General features: G+C 32.4%; 1 protein-coding gene across 6 annotated transcripts in view; it reads right to left on the minus strand.

The window, feature by feature from the left end:
* Nucleotides 1-17,500, minus strand: part of LOC115215706 (cys-loop ligand-gated ion channel-like) — a 538,804-nt gene that overhangs the window by 516,742 nt on the left and 4,562 nt on the right. For 3 of the 6 annotated variants that reach the window (XM_029784995.2, XM_036506056.1, XM_036506052.1), the window contains exon 1: nt 6,149-6,835. The exons of 1 other annotated variant lie outside the window; for it this stretch is intronic. In XM_029784995.2, the coding sequence (XP_029640855.1) occupies nt 6,149-6,229 (81 nt within the window). In that variant the 5' untranslated portion in view covers nt 6,230-6,835. Of the gene's footprint in view, nt 1-6,148; nt 6,839-17,500 lie in introns of those variants that run through there. 2 more of the 6 variants (XM_036506054.1, XM_036506051.1) reach the window with 1 other exon arrangement.

Raw genomic sequence — 17,500 nt, forward strand, 5'->3', positions numbered from 1 at the left:
GGATAACTCTGTGGAGGGACAGTGTATGATGCAAGATATTCTGGGTTATGATCTCACATTTCTCTTGTGCAGCCTTCTATGACATTGAAGTTCTGATTTAAAGAGAACTTATACACTGTCGTAATTTCAGCGATATCTGAGTCATTTTCCGTGACAATTAATGTTATAGTTACGTAAGAAATAAATAGTGTCCAACTTAACGTTAAATGCTCCGATATATCTTCAATTATGGTGAATATAGCTATAAAAATGTTTCCTCGAATGTAAACTTCTTGCTTTCACGCCATTAAATGTTATGTGCGGATCAAACTCTTCGCCATTAAGGCCATTATAAATGATAGCGTTTCTTTCGCATCAAATTTCATCACTTCAGTCTTCTGTGATGTTAAATTATATCAGCCCGTTTGTCTCTCCTCCTTTCTTTACGAGTGTTATGTATCTACATATTCACAGGATACGAACATACGCACCCATATATGTATATACGCACACATGGGTCTGTGTATATTATACTTGTGTGTGTATTTGTTTTGTTTATAGCATGTGTATGGACGTTTATATATACTTATTTGTGTATATAATGGTTCAGACAGATTAAAGTTCATCCTTACATATGCATATGTATGTATGTATGTATGCATGCATATATAATCACACATACGCGCACGCACACACTAACCTACATATATGCATATATATATATATATATATATATATATACATACATATATATATGTGCATGTAAAAGAAAATCTAATCTGTCAAGATCATTACATTTAATTCTTAGACGGCCATCTTCACTACCAATATTTTACAAATCACCGTTAACAAATTATTTTGAGTTACGAAAGCCAACTAACCATATATGTCTCACTTAATCTTGCTCCTTACTTGTCTCAAACTCATCTCAAACTTTTGTCTTCATATCGAAAATGATTAAATTTTAAGTGTCCACCAATGAGAACAGGGCTCTTTCGATTCCTGTAATTAACACTTGGCTATATATTCTCAAAGTTTTTTCTACTTTAAATTCAATATTAAGAAATGAAGAAAAGATTTTTTGTGTCGTCCTAACAAACAATGTGGCCAAGTGTATTCAGCAATATATATATATATAATTGCATCATATATCATGCAAATTCACTAATTCAGTTACGCTGTGTTTGATTAAATTATTAATTTCTAGCATTCGGTTGCGATTATTCTTGTTATATAATCTATCAAACAACATATGCGCTTGGTAGGCTTTTCATCAACCTTGTAGAGATAACAGGAAAACTGAAAGCAGGAGTGTTACAGCATCTGCTGTTGAAAGACGAAACTAAATACAAACATATTTAATCACCTGCTTCTACCGTTTCTATTACAACTAGCGTTAACAAATATTTACAATAAAAAACAGATATTCCAACAGATATTTTAAATATATAAAGTAGGTTAAAGTCATGGCTGAAAGAGTTGGCAATGAAATGGCAGATACTTATGGCCCGTAACGATGTATATAAACAAATGTTTACTGTCATTATGATTTCCAGTATAACATATGGAGTGGAGCATTGTGTAATTTATTTAACCGTCGGCAATAACAGAACTAGATGTAATATTACTAGATTTCATTAGTTTTCCTTATTATTTATTCTATAATTCTGGCTTTGAATTTAATATTGAAACGAATGTAAAATTTAGAAAAAGAAATGGCTAATATGCAGTAAAGTTTGCATTTGCAAAACCAGCTTTTTTTTCATCTCACTTATATCAATGATATAATTCTACGTACATGAATCACAAAAGTATCATCATTTTAGCCTGAGGTCCAAAAGTATTGCCTATATATATATATATATATATATATATATATATATATATATATATATATATACATGTATATATGTATGTATGTATATGTATATATATATAATATATAATATATATATATATATATATTTATATATGTATATGTTTGTATATATGTATATGTATATACACATATACATACATTTATATATATATATAAATCCTATTACTCTTCAAAATGCAATTCAATCAACAGGCTAGATAATAAATTGGAATATTCACATGACATAACATACATAAGGCTATGTAGAATATTGTGAACTGTTTCATATTCTCTTTCTATCATTGTGGAAGTGATAGCAGAACGCCTGTCACATCAACAAGAGATGTGGGTTCGATTTCCAAGGGTATCCCTTGTCTCTTTTTATCCCAAAGTATTTTTCAGCGTAGTATTTATATGCTACTAATATGATCTATATATTAAGGCGGTGAGCCGGGAGAATCGCTAGAACACCGGGAAAAAGATATGTGTATGGTGAGTGAGGGTGTTTGCATGTAGATATACATAATTACTCCCTCTGGCATAGTATGCTATACAAGTGTTGTTACCCATATTCTAGAGTAGACCCAACATCGTAAATGAATTGTTCATAAAGAAAACTCTATGGGAAATCTTTCTCAACTGAAAATAAATCTTTGGAAAAAACAGAATTGTGAGAGTTCTGATATTTCTGTTATTGTTAGTGCATAATATTTTTTATAATTATGTGTGTCCTGCCACGATTATGTGTGTGGAGAGAGAGAGAGAGAGAGAGAGAGAGAGAGAGAGAGAGAGAGAGAGAGAGAAGAGAGAGAGAGAGAGAGAGAGAGAGAGAATGGAAATCTGCAAATCTATATCTTAATGAGAATAATCATGTTTTATATTATTTGGGGTTTATAACCACGTTGTGTAGGCGTAGAAATAATTTAGGACGTTAATTTATTGTCCTTCATTAACAGATTTTATATGAATCCGTGGTTTAGAAATGAAGGAGTTTGGTGGTTTTGTATCATGCAATATTTTATGGGACATCGGCTAACTTTAACGTCTATATGTGTAAAAGCTAAACCGTAAAAAATATTTACTAGGAACGTTTTCGTTAGATACTCGGAGATTAAAAATATCTTAAATTACTAATTCCTTTTTTTATTGGTCTCTGAGTGTTTACAATGCTTAACCATATTCTTTTATTCTTTTACTCTTTTACTTGTTTCAGTCATTTGAATGCGGCCATGCTGGAGCACCGCCTTTAGTCGAATCAACTCGACCCCAGATCACTTTTGACGAACCGCTAAGTTACGGGGACCTAAACACACCAGCATCGGTTGTCAAGCGATGTTGGGGGGACAAACACAACATACACACACACACACACACACACACATATATATATATATATATATATATATATATATATACGACGGGCCTCTTTCAGTTTCCACCTAACAAATCGACTCACAAGGCTTCGTCGGTCCGGAGCTATAGCAGAGGACAGTTGCACAGGGTGTCACACAGTGAGACTGAACCCGGAACTACATGGTTGGTAAGCAAAATACTTACCACACAGTCACTCCTGCGCATCTACGAGCTAAGTTTTGTAAAGATTCGACTTGAGTTAATGATCTCTAACAAAATGTTCCTTTTAAAATCATCGAAAATTTCTCCACAAATACATACAAATAAACAAAACAAAAACACAACAAATACACAACACATAAACACACACATATTTGGACGTGCACAGTTACATGCACACATGCAAATACATACATATATAATTATATAGGCAAATATATTTATACGTATGCACACAAGTTTATTTATGTGTAACGGCATCTATATTGCTAGGCATGTATATAAAAGTACGTAAATACATGTACTCTATGTAAGTACGTAACCGCTGTACATATATATATACACATATATACATACAGGCATCAATTGGGATTTAAACGCTAGGTTGGTTTGTATAGTGTTTCCATAGGGATAATAGTTATGTGCACAATATTCATTCTGCATGTTACATCCCCTTTCTTTATTAGTTTTTCATGGCATGTTATATTCAATGGAATATACCAGAATGAAACGTAATGATTAATTATTCACCTTATTTATTTTGGACCCGATTTATTTTTCTACGTTAACTGCGTATTTTCTCTTTAAAATGTACACGCTGAGAACAACATTCATATCTATTCACTAGTAAAGAATGGATAACATTCCATATTTAGTTTAATGAGAATCATTAAAACTAGAATATTTCACCGAAAATTATATATATATATAATATATATATATACATACATATATCTAATAACATGTATATATATATATATATATTATATATATATATATTATATATATATATAATATATATACATACATATATCTAATAACATGTATATATATATATATATATATATATATATACGTACATATATACATATATATATACATACATATATACATATATATACATACATATATACATATATATACATACATATATACATATATATACATACATATATATATATATTTAATAACATGTATATATATATACGTATATATATATATATATATATATATTATATATATATACATACATATATATATATATATATATATATATATATATATATACATTTAATAACGTATTTATATATATATATATATATTTCCTTATTTGGGTATAATTCAAATTTGCTTAGGATATAATTGAATCTCTAGTTATTCAATGAAAAGAATATGTAAGATTCTACATAAGGCCTTTGCAATTATTCTTATAGTTTATTTTAGGCTCTTGTAATTGCCGTATAATCATCGGCAATTAATCACCAATATTGAAAAAATCAACCATTCGCTTAATTGAACACAGATCTCTTGGTTCTCCTAAAAAAATTTCTATGCATATTCTTGATCCTATGCCTGTGTACAGACATGTGTTGCATGGGAAATATATTACTCTACCGAGTAAAGGAATAGGGATTGCAATTTAATAACGTTTATGAGGAAGGCTGCTACTTCTCCTAAAGAGAGGAAATAAAGTAAGACTTTGACTTTAGAAAGAATAAGTGAAGTAGAGAAACAAACAGATATGGAGAGAGAGAATGAAAAACGAAGTTCATAATTAGATGTGAAAGAATATTTGGTTTTGTTCTGGATGATCAGAATAGATTCAACCATTAGATATGAAATATATTAATAAAAATTGCTTGATTTGAAACGATGGATACTGCGCGACGTCTTTATCCTTTCATCATAAATTTGATTGCTAAAACACGTCATAAGGTAGACAATAGCAACATATTTCGGTTTGTAAACACACAGGCAATAACAACATATTTCGGTTTATAAAATTTAATCATTTGCAGCGGTCGTGTGTATGTTATTAGCTGCCGAGCTGATTTGGGAAGATCTTTTGGTAGTATCTGAAAATCTCCTGTAATTATAGTTGACGCGAGAAGTTATCTTGCTTTAAATACTCTACATGAAAGCAATGTATTCTTTTGGAACTTTTAAACTTAAAACGTTATATTATTTCAAAGATGTGAATGTAGAAGCATACATACAAATATACATATGTATGTACAAATTTATTTCGTTAGCTGCCTCGTAGACATCAGGAGATTCTCTGAAAAAACGCGAGAATCAGTGTTATAAATATAACTACAGACGACATAGCACCGCGACCCATGTAACCTTCGTGCAAACAAAAGATTGAACTGGAAGCTTTAAAACTGAAAGATCCTCAATTGAAATACAGGAAACAAAAGTGGCTGCAAAAGCACTCATGCGCATACATAAGATATGGTTATATCATAATAGAAAAGACACTGACTATTTGAGCATCTGACTATTTCTAAAGAAATATAGAAATTATTATAGAACACAAGATAAGTAGGCTATAGCTTATACGATACAAAATATACATATAAAATTAGGGCAAACATTTCTTCTAAAATTATGTTGGGAATAAGAATATCTGTATTTGCCAATGATTGTGTGTTCAAGTGTCTGTGTTCGAACGTCTGTGTTCGAGTGTGTTTAAAAGTTTATCTTATCGATGTATGTGTTTGTTATGAATACAATTCAGGGAAATGTGAACTTGAAAATTATAATCAACGTGATAATCGAAGCATGTTTTAAATCGATCTAATGTACTAAATTATGAACTACATAAAGAGAATGAAGAACATCTGTAAGAAGAACAAGATTATCTACAAGATCATCTATAAATTTAACAGCATAAGCTTTATGATTTTAAGTATTGGAGGAAAGTGTTCGTAATTCAGAAAAAAAAGTAACACTTACCAACGTTCCTTTCAAAGAATCAGACTTATCCACACTTGGCATTGACATTAAACATCCTGGACACGATTGTATGAAGCTCATCGTAAAGTTTGTGTTATTAAAAAGATTTCTTTAGAAACAGATTTTCAAGAACTATTCAATTATCCATTTAACATCAACACAAAGAATACAAACAAAATTCAACATAATAGACTTGTGTTTCAGTAATGGGTTTGTTTCTGATGGGATTCGCAAATCAATTGTAACGTTCCTCTTCTTTTATCATCTGAACAGCTGCTGTGACAAGAAATATATTTTTATTGCTTTGTTGCTCGGTAGTACAATTTTCCCATGGGTTTTTGCAATACTTATAACGCACAGTTTATTTCCATTGGCACATTGATTTCATCTGTCAGCTGTCCCAATAAACACGGTATGCTGTAATATTTATCAACTAAGGTATATTTTAGTATTTAATTGATGTATTTACATAACTACACAAATAAAAGCAATCTCCAGGATAGAAAGGGTTTAAAGAGCGCTTCTTATATACAGGAACATCAACAAGGTATATATTCTACGAGTTCCTCAAGGCTTTATATGTTACAGTTCGATTTTTCTTTATCAGTTATCGATTAGTCCACGAAAAACCATCAGTTCAATGCAACTGTTGTACTGAACGGCTGCCTATCTGTATATGGCGCAAATCATTTCCTCGTTACTGCATCGGAGGGAAAATATCAACAAAAATAAAACAATAACAACATATTTTATGTAATAAAATGGAAACGCCCATCAAAAGAGCTATGTTCACTAGTAAATATCCTTATAAATTACCAAATCACCATTCGATATGTATATATATGCGTGTGCATGTGTGTTTGCATGTATGTGAATATATATATATATATATATATATATATACATATATATATACATACACATATATACATATACATATATACATACATATACATATATACATACATACCGCTATATATGCATATATATATACATATATATATACATATATATATATATATATATATATATATATATATTATATATATATATATATAAAGAATATCACTTATTTCGCAGTAATTAAATATGTAAGGCTGTTTATCTCTGCATTATATGGCGTTCGATTAACAATTAATACCTCTTAGCAGAAGTAAAAAGCATTTTTGAAAAAAAATTCTTACAAAAGATAATTATTTGACATTTGAGAAGCGTTATAATATTTCAGCGGAGATGCCCACAGAGGACATTTTCTCTCATTATCACAAAAGAAATGTCTGTGAAGGGTACATATGTACACGTGCGCGTGTGTGTGTTAGTATGTGTGCATGTGTGCGTGTGTATGCGTGCTTGCGATTCTGTCTGGCTGTCTACCGCATTACTCATTTATTAATTTCCTTCATAAAGGATGCTCTTGCAGAGATGGTGGACCATTGGTTCGATTCCAAAATTTATAATGTAGTAGTGACATACAAGTTCACGTGTTATCTTGACACTCGAAATATTGATGTACAATCTCCACGCACACACATACGTACACGTAAGCACCTATGAGTGTACGTGTGAATACATACATATTTCAACATACATACATGCATAAATAAAATTCGCAGCGAGACACACACATATTATATATACGTGATAAAAGTGTGTATCTCTGTCTGTCCCACTCTCTCTGACACCCACACTTTCTCTATTTCTGCCCCTTCCTCTTTCTCTCTCTATGTATAGATTATACATATATACATACACACATATATATATATATATATATATATATATATATATATATATATATATACACTTTTACTTTTTTCAGTCATTCCTTTGCAGCCATGCAGGGCGCAGCGCCTCGGAGTCTTTCAATCGAATAAATCGACCCCAGTACTTGTGAAGTTTTAAGTCTAGTATTTATCCTATTGCTTACTTTTGTCGAAACGCTAAGTTACGGAGCATGTAAACACACCAACTCAAATTATGAAGTACTTTGTGAGTGACAAAATGACACAAACACACACTCAGACTTGTATATATATATATATATATAACTATGGCAGACCCAGGACATTGCGTCTAGAGGTTTTGGATGAACAAATCCACCCTAGTACTACTCTTTAAGCCTGGTTCTCATGCAATCGTAAGTAGTCTAACAGTATACGTACAAAACTATAATCATATTCACAAGCTTCATACAGAACATTTCATTATCCGGCGTATCATTTCCGTGTTAAGAAGGAAAGATGGTTTTAGGGATGTATTTAGAAGTTATTTCCAGCAGGTCAAGCGAGTATGCGGTGACCCTCACGAATAGAATAAAATATAACGGTGAAAATCACTAGACTTGTGAACTGTAAATTTTCTTTCATACAACCTAAGTAAACTTCAATGTCGGGAATGTGTATGAATTTGTTACAACCCAAAGCGATTAGACATAACTCTATAAATATATGTAGATAACTGAAAAGAGAGGTTACATGCTTTCGCTTTTTCTCATAACATTTTCCGTATAATTTAATTATTTCAACAAGAAGCCGTATTCGCGAATTCGTTTCGTAGTTCGCTAATTTCCTACATCAGAATGCTCCAACAACAAACTGCTTATAAAGAAGCAAGTTTAAGAAGCTAGATGTTGTTTTCTTGTTTTGTGCCAGGAGAATTATATTTGAGCGAAGCTCTGATGAAAAATCTTGCAGCTATGATCATCACGAATGCTATATATTTAGGCGTACGTATTTGTCATAATATACACCTTTATAAAGAAGATAGTATGAATTTAGCTATTACGACTTGTATTTCGAATGTTCGCATAGAAGCCCTCGACATGTGCATGTATATACGTTACCAAATAGTTGTTGGTATTTATTTCAAATATCTACTAACCAACCAAGTAATCTGATCACAGACCACGGTTTGAAGGTAAAATAATTACTACGCGAAAGACACGTAGTTGCCATACAAAAACGTCCATAATTTGGTACCTAAACATTAGTCACTGACACACCAAATATTAATGATTTATTGTCACTGATTTAATACGAAACGGAAGACTAAAAATTTAATGAGTAAAAGTATTGTTCCACTAATATGTTTTCGTTACTTTGTCTTCACATATACGTGCATAACAGGGTCAACACTCAGCCTGTAAGTTATGCATAAAAGAGACATTCCACATATTAAAAGACAACTCTTCAATATTACTAAAGAAGTATAATGAGGCACTAGGTACATGCAACCACTGTTTTTCTCATACTTACAATGAGCAGATATGGCAAATCGATTACAACGACTACAGTACATGACTGGTAGTTTATGTCATCATCAATGAAAGAATGAAAAAACAAAGATTACACCAGCGTCATTTGAACTCAGAACGTAAAGGACCGGAGTGAATGCTGCTAAGCATATATTATTTCTAACTCGCTGATGATTCAGCCAGTTCGGGGCATGGCATTAATGTTAGCGACATTGGCATGAGGTGCTTTGAGTTCAAAATCTCAGCCAGGGCGGTATTGCGTTTTCGTTATAAACTTCTGTTTATTCGGTTCAATCCGTCTCGCTGTTCCGTAGACTCTCGTTATATTTTGTTAATGTGGCTTGAAGTGTTTTATTTGTTAATGACTCAGAAAGGCAAAAGCTTTGCCGATACCATTTCTAACTCAGTGTTGCGTTTCTTGTTGTTGTGGTTGCTGTGGCCATCGCCGTCGTCGTTACCATTGTTGTTGTTGCTGTTTAACGATTGCGATTGATGCTCACTTTGAATTTCTTAGTGTTAGAAATACGGGTGTAGGAATTGGAATTCTAGACTGCTGAAGTTGGGTGAAGAATATTTCGAGTTTGTTTATTCAGTAGAGTAACAGTGATACGGATTAGGCGATAATGTAACCAAGAAAATGTGTTGGCGAGTACATTTCGTTCGGCGTACAAGGATTGTAGAGTGAGAGAATACTTTGAAATTAGGAAAATGATACGTTATCCCTTTCAGGAAATTAAATACATTTATGCTATCACAAGAGTGTAAATCAATATGGTGAGAAATATATCTTTACTGGAAACTATAATCAATTTAAAAATATGTGTTGAGTCTCGTTAGATAGGAAGTTTATTATGTTTATAGTTAAGTATCTATCAAGATAGCCAGAAACCATTAGCAGACAGGTAAGAAACCATACTCTTGCATCTAAACCCGTAGCTGTATTCAACATTTTCAATACATTTTAAATTAACGCTGTGTGTTTCAATAATTCCGTGTATTACAAGAGCAGGGAACGCATCAAATGGAAGACTAAAATGATTATTGTGTTTTTAAAACTGATTTTAAGGTATAAACAGATGGTACAGGTCTATTTACATATTTCTCGATAATTTATTTTGCATTTCAGTTATCGGTTTGTTCGCGAGCGTTGACTTTTATAATCATGTACATGCACACAAAAGAAAATGTGAGCATGCATTTGTTTATAAATGCGCAAAAACAACGAGGCGTAGAAAATATATTAACATAATACATAATTATACACACTACAAGCATACATACACACATGTTACCAGAAATTTTGTGTTTTAGTTATATATGGAGAGGAATACCACTGCTCCAGGTAATCAGCTTGAAAAATTGTTAAGATATAAGACAGTTTTCGAAACAAGAAACTAATGGTAGCCTTAATACACAAATAATGATATTTTATCCATCAATGCGGTGTTGAGCACCCATTCTCCCTCTTCGACTTTTACGTATATATACTAAATATATAGTCCGGGAGGAGCCAAACGATCCAGCCGTATTGAATGATGAGGCAACGGAAATTACTGAAACTGACGCGTCAGTATTAAAAATTCTCCATCAGCACTTTTCAGAAGATTATGGTCTCTGTTAGTGTGTATATATATATATATATATATATATATATATATATATATGGGGGGGGGATAATACACATCTATCACTTCGATACATACACGCAAATATATGGTTTTCAAAGGAGATAGTAGAAACGCATATTATGTTTGAAACATGGGGTGTGTGATCCTGATTCTTTCTTTACCCAAACCCAAACGCAATATTTTCTGTATTTGAGTAAATATGTGTAAACAAACATGGTGGGGGAAATCTTGACTTTGTCCGGTTGGAAGAGGGAACATATTGTATATTTTACGACATACATGTGAGTGACTGCATTTCAGGGTGCTCTCAGCAACAATTCATTGTCTTGAGCTGCCTTCCGCTGAATGTTTTCGTTCTTAACGATCTTCAGACTCTCCTCTTGTGCTTTACAGCGTTTTATGTCACTTCAAATCGCAGTGAAAGCGATAATCAGGTATAGCATATAATTTTTACACACACACTCACATGTATATTAATATTTTATTTATGACTAGACACAAATACTTCATAATTTTGGTTTAGATATGTAGAAAGATCATATTAAGATTATTCAATGAAACATCATTGATTTGATTTCAGTGAAATGGTTCAGCACGTCAAAGCCTTTGCGGGTCTAATTTCTGATTTACGACACACACAGCATACAAAATTGGCCATGTCGAAAAATAACCGAGTTGCTTGAGAGAGAAAATAAAACTATCTCATTTATTCTGTTTTCAAGACAATAGAATAGCCAAATAAAATTTACGTTCCAGCAAACGAATTGGCAGAAACTAACATTTCTCATTACAGTAGCCTGTAACATAATATAAAAGGAATAAGTGAATATGCAGAGTAGTAGTTTATGCATGGTTGCTTGAATCATTAGTTGAAATGCTATTCATTCTCTTAAATACTATTGGATGAGGCCAAAAATTATGCATGTGAATGAAAGTAAAGTTAATTTGTATTTTTAGACCGCTCGAGAAGAATTATAAAGAACAACGAGAAATGATCATTTGCACTTATTTTTCACTTGGGGTACGTTACACACTTCTTATTTGTTAGTATATTTCCAGTAAATATATGCTTTTATTAATTGGTAAATATGGTTTATACCTGTTAATCTTATTCTTTTGTTGATTCTCTCACTGTAATGCAGCCATGTTAGGGCAACCCTTCAACAGCTTCGACAAAGAAATGGACCCCAGTATTTATTTTGTTTAAGGACTGGTACTGATTTTATCGGACTCTAAACACACGCAGATACATGCAGACATACACATATATATATATATATATATATATATATATATATATGTAGGCATTTATTTATATAACCAGCTTTAGGGTGACCGATAGTTTGGCATCTATAAAATGCTTTGCCCTATAGACGGCTCGTCGGAATATAATGGCCGTAGACATATAACCTCTTTTTAATTGGACACTCTAACGCTTTTGTATATCCAATTTGAAAAGAGGTTATATGCCCGCGGCCTATACAGTCCGATGAGCCTACTAGAATCCTAAACATTTAATAGATGCGAAATCATTCGTCACTCTATGATCGGCCACATACTATCTTCATATAAATGCATTACTGTTTAGCGTGTGGTTTCTCGTATATACGATCTACTGCCGATATAAATATATACCTACATACATACATATACATATATATATATATATATATATATATATATATATATATATATATATAAATATATATATATACGTATGTATGTATATCTGTTTGTATGTATGTATGTATGTATGAAGGGCTTCATCAATGTTTCCCTCGACAAAACCCATCCAGAAGACATTTGCCGGCCCAAAGTAACGTGCATTGGGTTCTGAACCCGAAACCGCTTGCTTGTAAATCGAGCTGTCTTCGGTACGAGTCAAAATACAGAGAATGACCATTTCATGATAAGTGTGTTATGCGCATGAGCACACACACACACATTTAAACTTACTATAGACGAATCAACGCTATTTGCAAACTAAACAAAACTACTGAACCTACTCTACCATTCTAATAATTAGTTGAATTCACTGCAATGTTAATTCATGTTTGTGTAATTCTGATATTGAAGAGTTAAATAAATGACAAAACATCTGTGCAATATATGAAAATGAATGTTTAAATGACAGCTATTTGTAACGGATAGTAGTTTGTTTATTCTTCGTTCAAATACCATTCTCATTGGCAAAGTAATATATTTATTTAACCATTGCCTCATGAAAGAGACGTAATAAATCACTTAAAACATAGACATAATTTTTTTTGTCTTTTATCTTGTGGTGGAAGTATGTTATAAAATGAGAAAATATTTTGTACATTTACAATTATGTTCCTGGCACTATTCTTTTCAAGTTACGTTGTGTCAATGACCTAATGCGGATACCATAAAAATATTATTACAGAATAAAACAAAAGTCAAATTATGGTTCTATAACTATACTTTAACTGTGTAGTATTGTTTTACTTCCATAATAAATTTTTATCAGAATTATGACATGACATATAACATACGACTTGCCAAAAATGTTCGCATATAAATATATTTATTTAATATGTTTAGACACTCATATTCCGTAACAGAGTTGTGATATGTACACTTATTAGGAATGTGTAACATTTTTAATAGAGAAATTGTGAATATCTCAGTATAATTTATATGGAAATATTCAGTACCTCAAGTCCAAACCTGAGATAAGGAACGTAATCGATTCGGATTGAAAATTTAGTTAGCGTAACTTCGATTTCTATAATCTCTTTACTAATATATGTCACACACACATACACACACACATAAGTACATATGCATACATTGATAAATACGGGTGGGTGCTGAAAACATCCTGGTTTTAAGGTTGTCGTGTAAGGGCTGGTTATAAGCACAACCTTCCCCGTTCTTTTAAAGGACCTAGAAAAACTAAACGACCGCTGCAGAACATTTGTGTATCGAAGAAGGGAATATATTGAATAAAATCATGATTACCTGATCCTCCCGAATTTTCTTTTACCCAAAGTCAGGCATGTCAACAAAATTGTTAGCTCGTCGGACAAAATGCTTAGCATTTCACCCAGCACATTACGTTCTGAGTTCAAATACTGCCGAGTCCGACTTTATCTTTCATACTTTTGACATTGATAAAATAAGAAATAGCTGATCATTAGGGTCGATGTTATCGACTTACCCTCTACCACTAAAGTATTTGGTGTTGCACCAAAATTTGGAAAAAGCATTCATTAACTTCATAGATTCCACGCACCTGATGCACTTCCAGAAACAGACTGACTGGAGACTTTTCTTTGGCTCCCGAATTTCTTTCATAAATGAATATCTATTTAAAACGCTATAGAAAGAACACGCAATCTTCCTTACCAACAAAAGTCATACTACATGCTCTTACTCTGGAAATTCGATACGTTTTCTTGTTAACTAGAAGGAATCTAGACCTTCTGAGATTATCTGAATATCAAATTGGTTAGGAACACGGGGAAAATAATGACAAAATCTGGAAAGTTAGGTTGCAAAACTGATATTTGGTTATGAAAAGGTTGCGAAGGGAATATCTCTCTAATACTTGGAAGTTGATTACAATGCAAATATAATATATTGGATGCAAGTCTAGTGTATATTACAACGTGATATTGTATTTATGTATATAGTTTTATATTAATATTTGTTTACTGTCTTTCAATGTTATTTTATCATATTTACATTAATAGAACATACTGTATGCTTCATTTTTTTCACTACCTTTTGCAATATATAATAATATTATTAAATATGACGTTACAGTTTTGGACGAAAATATTTTAACATGAGCCTAACTCTTATGACGGATAGGTCATAATAGCAGCAAATTATGATTTCTCATTCTTGATTTAGCTTGCAAATATCAACATGAAATCACTTCTCTGACACAGGATTAATCAAAAGTTGAGTGAAATGAAAACTAATATGTGTGCGTGTGTATCTATGCACATATATGTATGCATATATAGGAGAGCTATTTATTGACATCATAACTTCCTTCTACAAAATCCACCATCCAATCATGACGTTGATGCTCCAGAATAAAAGAAAAAAAGATAATACATGTTTCTCAAAATGTATAGATATCTGACATGAAAACATCAAATTTGAAAAGACCTAGTTGTTTGGCATAGCTGACAAGCATCTAATAACTTTTAGGTCTACAGCTCGTATCTATTGTCTGCGTCTGTGTTATGTCCATAGACACGACATTATATTTTACGAGATCCATTCAAAAAGTATCCGACTCTATGTTTTCCCACCAATACTAATGCAACCCGGGCAAAATATTTTGGGTAGAAGGTGTAAAACCTCAATTTGAATACTTTTGGACGTACCTAGTTTATCTAACAGAAATCGCTATGCATTAACTTCAACGACACTCGTCGTAGGTGAGAAAAGAATTTCTTTTACAAGTGTATGAAATTTTAATCAAGACCAACATGCCTCATTTTCCTTTCGACATTAGTGAAGGTAGACATTTGTTCCATATATCTTACCAAAAGAAATACCAAATTTTAAATCGGCAAGCAGAAATAAGAGTTCCATATTATTCCAGCACTTCGGCTCTTGTCAATGAGAATACATTGGAACCACTTTACTTCGTTAGATTTTTGTTGAATTTTCTATTGAATTTTAAGAGTTTTAAAAAGAGTAACAACGCACAGATATGTCTGCCATTTTGATCAATTTCAGTAATTCTATTCAGCGAACACTTTAAGACTACCATCAGTAAGGTGTTATTTACGAAAATAAATATGAACTAAATTAAGATAAACACATAAGATGATAATATATAATTAAAAATCAAAACCAACATAACATTTAGAATATAAACATTATTGTAATTAAAACATTATTATAGAACAGGAAAATATCACGATAACATGAACGTGAGCGTAAGACGTTTGATGCAAAATAAATGGGTGGGAGACAAATGCCTTCCTTCAAAAATAGGTTTTAGAGGAAAACATGCTGGAAGAAAGTTCACTCGATGCTGAGTTGCCTGGCATTAGGTGCGAAGGAAACAAAAGATGTTGCCAGAAAACTGACTGAAGCCGCTGAAAAAGCAAGCCATTACATCTGTCTCAAAAAAGAAGACGAATTCCGATGTAAGAGTGAAAACTGAGTGATATTTCAAACATTTGGTCCAGAATCCCAACTTCTGCTCCAAGAAGGCTCGTGCTGTTGTGAGGGAGTTTTGTCGCATACATCGGTGGGTCGCCTAGATATCCTGCCTCTTCAGGCGGCAGCAGGGGCCAAATCACCTACAGAGCTGCTTCATCGTCTGAAGAGAGATCAGCTCCTTCATTCGGAATACAGAAGCACCGTCAGCACAAAACTGTTTTGTGACGATGATGATAATGATGGTGATAATGATGATAATGGTGATGATGACGACGAATATCATCATCATCATCATCATCATGGTGAATATATCTCTACATAAATATGTATATTTCATACCAGATTAAAGGAAAGTTTTCATTTCTGCTAATGCCAAAAGAAATGAATTTTATTTCACCATCCATCAATTTATTCATTTCTTTATCAATCGACCATAAAATCAAATCTTAAAATCTTAAGCTGGAATGGTAAACTCATCACAACTTTCAATCAGTATGAAGAACTTTTAAAGCTTTCCGATAATAAGAGTGTCTTGAACAAGATTTGTGAAACAACGTGCTTTCTATCCCGGATCCGGTTCCAGATTGTAAAGCGCCACTGTATACAAAACATTGAATCTCTGTTATTTATTTTACTGATGAAAAGGTAGGGAATGAAAACGAAACATTGTTGTGATATAAACTCGCAACATAGAATAAAACAAGAGTATCACTAACCAATGACAATTCGTGAAATTAATTTCATTTTTTTATATATGGTTAAAATGTTTTCGGTGGTCGTAGTACTGGTGGTCATGGCAGTCGTGGTGGTAGGAGACCATATCAAATCTGGTGTTTGATACCACGGACTAAATTCATTCCACTTTTAAAATATATTAGATTCTGCTTAGAGGAGAAATTTGACTGCTATTTTTGTTATTTCTAGTTGTCTTCAAGCTCCCTACATCCCTTTTTGTTGGAAAGGACAACAATCATTGATTCGATTGAATATGTGTGTGTTTGTCTTGATGCAAACGGAAAGCGAGCGAAAGATAAAATTCAAAAGAGAAGAGCTTCAAAACAAAGAAACGAAACTAAATACGCATATCCTAATGGATCAGCCACAAAGAAATATTTGTCTTTCCATCTGCTGATACTTAATATTCAGCAAGTATATTCCATGTGCAAGTGCATTTAGCTCACCTTCCTCGTACAAAGACAAACAACGTTATTAGTACGTCCATCGATGCAAAGTTGTATCGTATTTAGAGGAATATGCGCAAGTACTACCTCAGGTAATGGATTATTTAAACACTACTGGCGAAGGCAAATAAAT

Source organism: Octopus sinensis, linkage group LG9, assembly GCF_006345805.1.
Source record: "Octopus sinensis linkage group LG9, ASM634580v1, whole genome shotgun sequence".
Taxonomy (NCBI): Eukaryota; Metazoa; Mollusca; class Cephalopoda; order Octopoda; family Octopodidae; genus Octopus; species Octopus sinensis.